The 10,429-nt window shown below is 39.7% G+C and overlaps 1 protein-coding gene across 3 annotated transcripts in view; it reads left to right on the plus strand.

Moving 5' to 3' along the window:
* The window catches only part of B4GALT6 (beta-1,4-galactosyltransferase 6), a 67,375-nt gene that overhangs the window by 49,498 nt on the left and 7,448 nt on the right, over positions 1-10,429 (plus strand). For 2 of the 3 annotated variants that reach the window (XM_003784761.2, XM_003784762.2), the window contains one exon: positions 4,585-4,701. The exons of the other annotated variant lie outside the window; for it this stretch is intronic. In XM_003784761.2, the coding sequence (XP_003784809.1) occupies positions 4,585-4,701 (117 nt within the window). The remainder of the gene's footprint in view (positions 1-4,584; positions 4,702-10,429) is intronic. 3 annotated transcript variants of the gene reach the window in all.

A 10,429-nucleotide genomic window follows, 5' to 3' on the forward strand; every position in this document is an offset into this window, starting at 1 on the left:
TAGTGTTTTTATAGTTCAGATGTGATTTAATAGTGTTATTTTGGAGACATAAACGTATGTGTGCATATAAAGAATATATGCTCATGTGTTCGGTCTCTTGGAGTTCCTGGTAATAACTATGTGACTTGAATTTGGCTTGGAAAACAGAGTTTCGTGGTGGTGGTTCTGTTCTATTTGGAGAGAGGCTGTGGTTTCTCTGCCTCCGGCGGTGGCCCCTCATTGTTACTGACACCTTTGGGCCCACCAGTTTCTGGAACTGTGAGAACTCAATGGGAGGATGTTCATATCCCGATTTTCAGTTGGATCTGACATTGGGGTTTTTAAGCTGTTTCCCAGAGTTCAAGAATTCTAAAGAGGCTACTCAGAGGTCACTGCAGGGCTTGAAAGGAAGGACTTTGGGCTCTTCACTTCTGTTTCAGAAGCTGAGCACAAGCTTTGGAACTTTTTGATAGGTCAGAATTCTATTTAGTGTTTTAATCAAAAAATAGTAATGGGGTGAGTCTGCCTCTCCTGCTTTAAGAGAATGAGAAGCCATGATTTAGACCAGAGTTGCTGTCAATACTGTGAAATTGGTTAATAAGTGCATATTCACACAATATTGTTATGTTTGCATAAGAAGCAGCATTTATGTAATTCAAATGAAAACTACAACTGATTAAATCGAATGTTATTTTCTAAAGGTTTGTGATGTAACCTTCATCTGGAAATAGATTTTTTTTTTTAATTTCAGAACATTAGGGGGTACACACGTTTTGATTACAAAATTTGTTTTTGTACAGATTGAGTCAAAGTTGTAAGTGTGCCCTTGCCCCAGACAGTGAGCACTGTATCCATGAGGTGTAAATTCACCCATCCCTTCCTCTTCACTCCTTCCACTTGGTTTTTGTTGAGTTTTACCTCCTAGAAATAGTTTTTAATTTCTGTCTTAAAATATTAGTATTCTAGAATATTTATAATTTAATACCAAAAAAAATTACTGGTAGGAGAAGGAAGTGTTGTTAAACTCATGACCCTCTGATTTCATTGACCTTGAACTCTGTGTGGGCATATGTTATTTATATCTGCATCCCTGACACAGAGCATGTTTTCTTGGATAAGGTAAGCACTAAACATAATTTTATTAAATTGACTTTACAAGAGAAATAATTTTTTTCTGGCCTTGATACAAATGATTAAATAGATGGTCAGCTTTGTCATTGCCTTAAACAAGTTTTAAAGCTACTCAAATAGCTTTGCTTGGGTTCTAGTACCAATTTTAGCAAAATGTTCTATTTCACAGTTGCCTTATGCTATTTCCCAGATTAGATTCATTTAATAGATGAATCTCTTTATATTTCTTGATGGATTTTCCTTACAGTTGTATCTAAATGAAATATGGCCCAGTTTACATATATTTATTTCACTTTTTAAAAATGGCCTGGGCAAATAAATTCTTTTTCAGCCCTTGGGTGATAAGTGAATATACTGAATGCTAATGGAAGAAACAGCATGCCCAGCCACAAAGGCTGTGAGATAGCATGACAGTCAATGTTCACTTGTATATGGGATGTAGGATACAGTGTGCCCTTGAGGTGTGCACTGAGTTGCATGCTAGTAGAATAATTTAGGGTAGGAAAAATTAGGCATACTTGTCCTTTTCTCAGTGGTTTGTCCCAGACGCATTTTAAATTTTATAGTTTTTTTAATCATTTTCCAGGAGATAGATATATAATACCACACTTGTAGTTCTTACTTACAGCTATTAGTAGACTGTAAACTCCACTTGAATCAGTAGTTAACCTTATTGAAAGGAGTTCCTAGGACCAAACTAATTTTAGGATCTAAAAATTATTTCATTTAAGACCTGTATGATAATGCTACTTTTATTCCAACTTTTAGCAAACCCTTCTCAGAATACAGTTCATAGTTCTAATCTCTGCAACTGAAGGTATGAATTTTGGAGATTATTCAGGGGTGAGCTATGCTCATATAAATATTATGTAACTGTCAATACACTAAATATTTAATATATAAATTCTCACCCTTCGGCTCCCTGCCTGTTTACTGGAGTTCAGAGAGGGAAGGAAGAAATAACTAGATTTAGTTAAACATGTGCTATTGACTGGGTTCTTAATATTTGAGGCTCTTTTTCTTTCTGTTGCCCAGGCGAGAGTGCCACAGTGTCATAATTCACAGCAACCTCAAACTCCTGGGCTCAAGCAATTCTCCTGCTTCATCCTCCTGAGTAGCTGGGACTACAGGCACTAGGCCCGACTCATTTTTCTATATTTTGTTAGGGTCTCGCTCTTGCTCAAGCTTGTCTCAAACTCCTGGGCTCAAGCGATCCCTTCGCCTTGGCCTCCCAGAGTGCTAGGATTACAGGCATGAGTCACTGTGCCTGGCCCCTTTCTTTGTTTTACTTAAAAAAAATGCCAACCCCAAAAATTGATATCCAATTAATTAGAACTGATATCTTTCAAAACTAGTGATTTTAGCAGTTTTAGGTATTTTTGAATGCTACAGATTTGAGGGGAAGATTTTTAGCACAGGGTGGACACCTTATAGAGGCGACCTTTTTTCTAAAAGGGAGATTGGAAGAGGAAGATGATGATGCTTTTCGGGTAATTAAAAGCGAAGTGTTTACCTACAGCATCGCCTTTCCATTCAGAGTTCAGGTGGCAGAAAGCTTGAACAATTTCGGTCTAACCTCCAGGCTTAAAAACCAGACAGCTGCTTGATGCTGTTACCTACCGAGAGGCCTGGAGTTCCAGTTCTAGTCCAAGGTTCCTCAAAGATGGGTCTTAGCCATCTTTTTCAAAACTCCCTGGGGCCTTTGGTGAAAATACAGATTCTTGACTCAGTCCTCAGACATTCTGATTCCCATGGTTGGTGGAGAAGGACTTGCATTGTTTTATCAAGCGCTTCCTGGCTGAGAATTGCTCCTGGGTTGAGGTGGTGGAGGGAACTAAAAACAGTAAAAGAGGCTGAAGGCTGGGTGGCTTCCACTGTAGTCTTAGTGGTGAATAGCTAGTGGTGAATAGCTAGTCTGAAGCTGTGTCATTTAGAGATACTGTAGCTGGTAGGATACTTGAAGTTTAAAAATAGGACAGAAACATGGTGGGAGAAATTGATGTGGTAAACATTTTTGTTGATGGTTTCCTCATGGCGTGCAGTAGAGGAAATATGGGAAGACAAAAGGTCCGTACATTCATCAAGATTAGTGATTGTAAAGTGGGAGCAAACTGAATGGGATAATTTTGCTCAAGCAAGAAGGTAAGGAGAGATTCAGGAGGATGAAGTGTTGTTTCCTCGGAAGATAACGACCAGATGTTCTCTGTCTCCTCTGGAGATGCATCAACCAGGAAGTGACTCAGGCAGCAAATTAGGGCAGATAGAAGTAAGAATGTCCTGAAACAAAAGCCATTAAACTCAAAATAAAAGATCACGGAACACTGAGATCTTCTTTTTCTGGACTTAAATTGTAAACAGTATATTAAGAATCTTTGTGGCTGTTGCACAGCCACAAGAAGGGACATGCCAAATGAATTTTTAAAGATGTTGTATAGCTTTATTTTAATAAATACCTTGGTTTTAGGCATATCATTCAGTCTTTGATAACTATCTCATTAAAATTGGATGTTTACTTGCTGTTAAAATGTCAGTTTAGCTTATTTGAATTTGCCAAAACACTGGTGATTTCTTTCTTTTATATCATTTTCAGTTTCTTTATAAGACTAAAATTTAAAAAACAAAACCCTCTTCAGTGAAAAAATTACTATAGTAGGGGTTACGCTTTACCTCTGTTTATCCTTAAATGTTCAGCTCATCACTCAGCCTAATTATATTTAATTAATATGGGCTATTTTTAATATGAACTCTGGACCATTTAATAACTTCTTCCTTTAAATGTGTATAATTTGCCTTAACTGCTTTTACAGTCCATTTATATTATGTCATAGGCGGCCGGCTTGTGGCCAAATGCAAAACCAGGAAGAGCAGGCTAGAAAGTCTCACACTGATACCCTTCCGAGAAGGTCAGTGGTGGGGTATGAACTCACCCTCTGACTCCTTCCTCCTCTTCTCATAGCAGTGTCCAATCCTCAGAGTAAAGCTAGGGGCCCCTGAGCTGGTTTGGCAGTGGGTTGATTTGGGAACTCCTATGCCACCCATTGGTTCTAAAGCCCATCAGCAGGGACTTCTCAGCCCCCTGGGAGCCATTACTTGGGATAGGAGTGGAGTCTTGGATGTGGGGTTAGCGTTGCCATGGCAGCGTCATCGTTCTCCCCGTTTGCTCTACATACTGCCACCGAACTAGTCTTTGCAGTTGCCAAACCTGCCTTGTCTCTCTTTTAAACAATTTCCCATGGCGTGCATAGGTTCAAGGCCACAATCTTAGAAGGGCCTTCAGATCCCTGCTTCTCAAGACCACAAGCAGCGTGGAGGGCAGGGGCCAGGTCTGTATCTGCTCTCTGTGATACCTCTGGTGAGAAAACTCACGAGGGTGTGGCTTTAAAGCCGTAAGACGTTTTCAAGCATCAGTCGTTATCTTCACCTCTAGGATTTGCCCCTGCTTTTATTTACACGTATGACTGTTTTCTTTTAAAGGTGGCAGTTCTCATTCCTTTCCGTAATCGCCATGAACATCTTCCAATTTTTTTCTTGCACCTGATTCCAATGCTTCAGAAACAGCGGCTGGAATTTGCCTTTTATGTCATTGAACAGGTGAGGATATTTTTCACAATAGTCACTAAGTATATTAGAACTCAAACTCTTAGATGTGTTTCGATTAAAAATATTTAGCTTAAGGTTAATCAGGTAACTCAAACCTTTGGTTTATAGTTGTATAAAATTACATTTTAGATTGAGTTTGCATTTTCTCTTGTAATAATTGTTATTTTCTTGTGTTATAATTTTGTCATATGAGTTGATACAACTATGTTCAACTTTAGTGTGATAGGCTTGATGTATTTAAATTATATTCTAAACACTGGATTGTCAAAGTATGATTTTTAAAAATAACCATATAACTGGTTTTACCATATAGAATTAAATATTCTGTTGGCTTATAGTATTGCTCTTTTATGCTTTTGTTAGACTTATGATCTTTGTTTATTTCTGAAAACGTCTATAAAGTTTCATCTAATTGAAAAACTGGTTATTTTGTTAATTCAGGGTATTTGGGAGCATGTAGGTTCACGTTCTGCCATCTGGACTCGTAACTGGTGCACTTTGGAGTGTAGCTCAAAGTCTTATTCTAAATTATACTGAAGCGCCCTGGAATTAGTTCTATTCACAGTGTTTAATTTTGAAAGAGTATTTCAGTTTATGACCCAGGAATTTAAGTACAGAAAGTGAAGGGTAAGTTTTGTGTTTTTTTTTTTTTTTTAACATAACAGCAAAGCATGGGTAATTCCTGAATGCATATTTCTTTGATGGCGAGGCCAGCCTGAGAATCAGTGCTGGGTCAGCTTCCTTAGAGAACCAGAGTCACCCGAATGGGAGCCAGGTAAATCAGTGGACATTGAACACCAGCTATCCTGTTTCAATAGTTTTTCATTTTCAAAGTCATCTCTCTTGATAGAGGAACTTTGTTTTTGCTGTAGCCACATGTGTTTTGCTGACATTAGTCATGAAACACCAGCCTCTCTAGGATATAGACCAAACTCAGTATGAACTGACAGGTCTCAAAAACAGAGCACGAAACCGTGGGCTGGCCCAGAACTCTCTCAAATCTGAGATTCTGTGATTCTTTCAGAAATAGAGATAACCAGGAAGAGAATATTATTTACAAGTATAGGCAAAGAAAAAAAAGATTACTTGTTTCTGAATAAATATTATCAAAGTTGAGTAAATCATAATTCTTCAATATAGTCTAATTCAAATAGAGTTGAAATGACCCTCTCTTTTTGTAGTCTGTCTGTATAAAGGCTGTGTAAAGTGTAAATATAAAGAACCTTTTCTACATTCTTTTTAAACATGGATAAGGTGATACTTCAGAAACCAGAACGGTGTGGTAACACTTGAAGACCAAATCTCTACCCCAACTTATACCACTGTTGTTGTTCTTGTCGCCTTGTATTTTGGTTACAATGTGTGTGGTGCATAGTCATTTTACGTTAATGTATGCTTGTTCTGTTCTATTCAATCTGCTTGTCACTTTCTCCCAAAAAGTGTGCCACATCTATTTCCTTATTTTTGCATAGATATATAATAATATAAATAATACACAAAGTGACCTGGCTTATATTACTACATTTATTTGATAAAAATATTCAAATTTTGGCTCGGAGCCTGTGGCTCCAGTGGCTAAGGTGCTAGCCACGTACACCTAAGGTGGCGGGTTCAAATCCAGCCCGGGCCTGCCAAAACAACAATGACGGCTGCAACCAAAAAATAGCCAGGCATTGTGGCAGAAGCCTATAGTCCCAGCTACTTAGGAGGCTGAGGCAGGAGACTCGCTTGAGCCCAGGAGTTGGAGGTTGCTGTGATGCCACAGCACTATACCCAGGGGACAGCTTGAGGCTCTGTCTCAAAAAAAAAAAAAAGAAATATTCAAATTTTTATTAAGATGATTATAGTTTCTCCAACTCCTGTGGTTCATTCTAGACCTGTTTTTTTTTTTAATTTCTCTTAGCTTTTTGCCTCTGCTTTTTTTGCCTTATGCATATTATGATGTATATGGTGCATACGTTCTTTTTAATGTAATAATCTATACAGTGAAAACTGACATTTTCTTTTACCTGAGAACAAATCAAAATTTTTAGCTACTTTTATGATAGCAGCGGTTGTAGATTTCTAAATCTGTTTTATCAATTGCTGGTTTCCTTTTTTGAAATATCAGTTTCCTATAATGTATTGGGAAAGGAGATGTCTGTCTCTGTGTAGTTTTGTTTGTTTGTTTGTTTTCTGAGACATAATCTCACTCTGTCACCCTGGGTAGAGTGCTGTGGCATCATCATAGCTCAAAGCAACTTCAAACTCTTGGGCTTAGTGATCCTCTTGTCTCAGCCTCCTGAGTAACTGGGACTACAGGCACCTGCCACCATACCTGGTTAGTTTTTCTATTTTTTTTCTTTTTTTTAGTAGAGACCAGGTTTTCCTCTTGCTCAGGTTGGTCTCTAACTCCTGAGCTCAAGTGATCTACCCATCTCGGCCTCCCAGGGTGCTAGAATTATAGGGGTGAGCCACTATGTCTCTGGGATTTGAAAGGCATATTCTCCATTGATGAATTATTTTTGTGTGGTGTTATGAAGAAACCGTTGCAAAGCAACTAAGATCCACATTTTTATTTCCAAACGTCTTAAGTCTGAATCTCAGCCTTGATCAATACTAATTCAGGACCATGTATTTGATAGCGTGTGGGTTTAAGCTGGAAACATCCATCTTCACCACATGTGAAGCAGAGAGTAATTTTTCTGCTGGACGGGTGCCCAGGAGAAATACTAAGCTACTGAAGAGCAGCCCAGAAATCCTGGTTAAATATCAAAGTGGAACACGGGGTTACCTCTTCTCCTTTCCAAACTACTAAAATGAGAGTGAAAGGGAAAGAGTTATCAGCTACAAGGACAAGGAAAGGGTAGTGGGAGGGAGATTTCAACACATTTCTGGACGTCAGGAAGCAGATGGAGTGAGCAGAGAATGTCCAGACCTACATGTTTGTGGGAGACAATTGCGAATGGAGTCAGTTTGCTGGGCAGTCCTCTGAGAATCTCAGCACTTGCAAGATGTCACGAAGTAGGCTGAAGTGCTGGGGTAAAGTAAGGAGGTCGTTAAAAGTTTCACTACCAGTCAAATCCCCAGTTCCTCATCTTTGCTTGTATTACAGGGGATTGCTCTGTTGTATCTTAACAGAAATGAAAAGTTTAGCCTCTAAAAAAATTATACTTGAGAAGCTCCTGACTGCGCTGACACAGCTACCTTTGGGGGCTTAAAGGCAGGGAGTAAGTCTGCTTGCTGACCTTGGGGCCCCTCTGGCCTTTTCCCTTTCCGGTTTTTTGAAGCCAGCAGCCATGCAGGAATCCCATTACCCCTCTAAGTGGAGCAGGGCATAAGTGATGTCTTTAGTAGAGAAATAGATTAGCCTCAGGAAGAAGACAACACATCTGACATTGGAGGTCTTCAAAGGAAAAGGCCAGGTCCCTCACTTTATCACCTCCCTGCCACCCACTTCCATTATTTTCAACAAAGGGGATGTGGCAACAAACAGGTAAGAAAAGGCTCCTTCCTGTGCTTGTGCAGAAGGACAGGTGGTGATAATTGTGTGGTATGTCAGGTGGAGGCTCAGGACAGGCAAGGATGCTCTTTCACACAGTATTTGGGGAAGGCCTCGCCAAAGAGATGAAGGAGCGCAGCGCTGATGTGGGGGAGCGCACTCCAGGCGGGGCAGGGGGTTGCGTGGTGTGTTTGAGCAGAGAGGTCACTGTTGCCAGAGTTGCTGGGGAGGAAATCAAAAGCAAATAATGAGGTCTAATAGTTTAGGTAAGTACTTGGAGTATGCCATGTGAGGTCAGAAGCCACTGGAGGGTTTTAGTAGAGGGATAAGTTGGTCTAATTATGTTTACAAAATGACGCTGGCTGCTGTGTTGAGCATAAGCTGTAAGGCTCAGGCTGAGACAAGGGGCCATTAGAAAGCTTTTGGTGGCTGTCTAGGTAGGATTTGATGACAACGTGGACTCCTGTGGTCATGAAGAAGGTGGTAAGGAGAGGTTGGGTTTAAAAGTGGCATCTGCCAATGAATTGAGTGTGTAGTGTGAGTGACAGAGAACAGTCAGACATGATGCCAGGACTTTTGTCCTTAACAAGGAAGGGCATTGCTGGTTCCTGAGCTGTGGACAAATAGAATACTGGAGGAAAAGAAATGTGCCTTTTTTGTTGTTTTAATGTGGGTTAGATGTGTGTTTATGGGTTTGTGTGTTAGCAGGAAAAAATGGAGGGGGCAGGAGGGGATGACCAAAGAAAGACGGTCAGGAAGTTTTCCAGAAGTTAAGGCCTGATGAGTCTTTAAAGGGCCCTCACATGCACCCATGAATGAAATATAGATCTACTGTGAAACATTATTTTAAAATTTTAGGATATAAATGGAAAAGAAAAGATATTTAAAATGTTCTACCAGGCTGGGTGTGGTGGCTCACACCTGTAATCCTAGCACCTTGGGAGGCTGAGGCTGATGATTGCCTGACCTCCGGAGTTTGAGACCAGCTTGAGCAAGATCGAGACCCTGTCTCTACTAAAAGTAGAAAAACTAGCCAGGCATTGTGGTGGATGCTTGTAGTCCCACTACTTGGGAGGCTGAAGCAGGAGGATCACTTGAGCTCGGGATTTTAAGGTTGCTGTGACTGGTGATGCCAAGACACTCTACCCACTGTGACAGTGAGACTGTCTCCAAAAAAAATAGAAATGAAATGTTCTACCAGAAAAATGACAAATGATTATGAGTCAGAAAGGTAGGAACCTTCTCAGCAATGCTGACAGCAAGATTGTGGAGGCATGCCTTTAAAATTCTAGGGAAAAGTTATTTTCAACCTAGAATGGTTTATTCAGGCAAAACGTCAGTCAAGTATGAGGGTAAACTAGTTGACATTTTCAATCAGTCATTGACCGAGAACATATTTTCTGTGGACCTATAGGAAACACCTGAAGGATGGGTGCCTCAGCAGATTGAGAAAGTCCAGTTGGAGATGGGGGATTTAGGGAATGACAGAGAGGCCCCAGAGATGGGCTTAGGAGATGGAAAAGAATTGACAGATGATTGATGTGTTTGGATGATTATATCAATTATTAGTAGGTATAGGGCATATCTCTTGGGCCTTTTGTACAAAGTAGTAATAGTTATATAGACAGCTATGACTAATCCTAGTTTGAGAAGGATAACAGAATCTGTTCACTCAGCACTGAAGAATTATTTATATAGTCTGAATCATGTGAATTCTATTGATATAATCAAGAATTATGACTGCCTTGAGAGACTGAAGATACGGGCAGTGGATATGGTGGGTTAATTTCTCCACTACCATGATAAGAAGTCAAGAAAGAGTTGCCAGTCAAAGAAGCAAGAAATATCAGAACTGTCATTACCCCAGAATACAGAGATAAATACCAGAATAAACAGCTGGAAGAGTTGGTATTGCTCTTGGGGGATGAGATGGGTCAGACACGGAACTTACCTTTATTATAAGCCCTTGAGCATTATGTCCACATTTAATAAAAACCATTTTTAAAACCTTCAAGGAAAGTAGTTTTTTAAAACTTTTGATGTTGTATCAGTAGCAACCATCTTTTCTTTTTATTCTCTCCATTTCATTGGTGAAAGAAAAGAGGCTGTAAAAAGTAAAGTGGGAGGTCAAGGAGGGAGGATTTGGGGGGGTCAGGAGTTCAAGACCAGCCTGAGCAAGAGTGAGACACCATCTCTCCTAAACATAGAAAAACTTTTCTCAAAAAAAAAAAAAAAAAA

The sequence above is a fragment of the Otolemur garnettii genome, unplaced genomic scaffold (assembly GCF_000181295.1).
Source record: "Otolemur garnettii isolate 467f Iridium unplaced genomic scaffold, OtoGar3 scaffold00012, whole genome shotgun sequence".
Taxonomy (NCBI): Eukaryota; Metazoa; Chordata; class Mammalia; order Primates; family Galagidae; genus Otolemur; species Otolemur garnettii.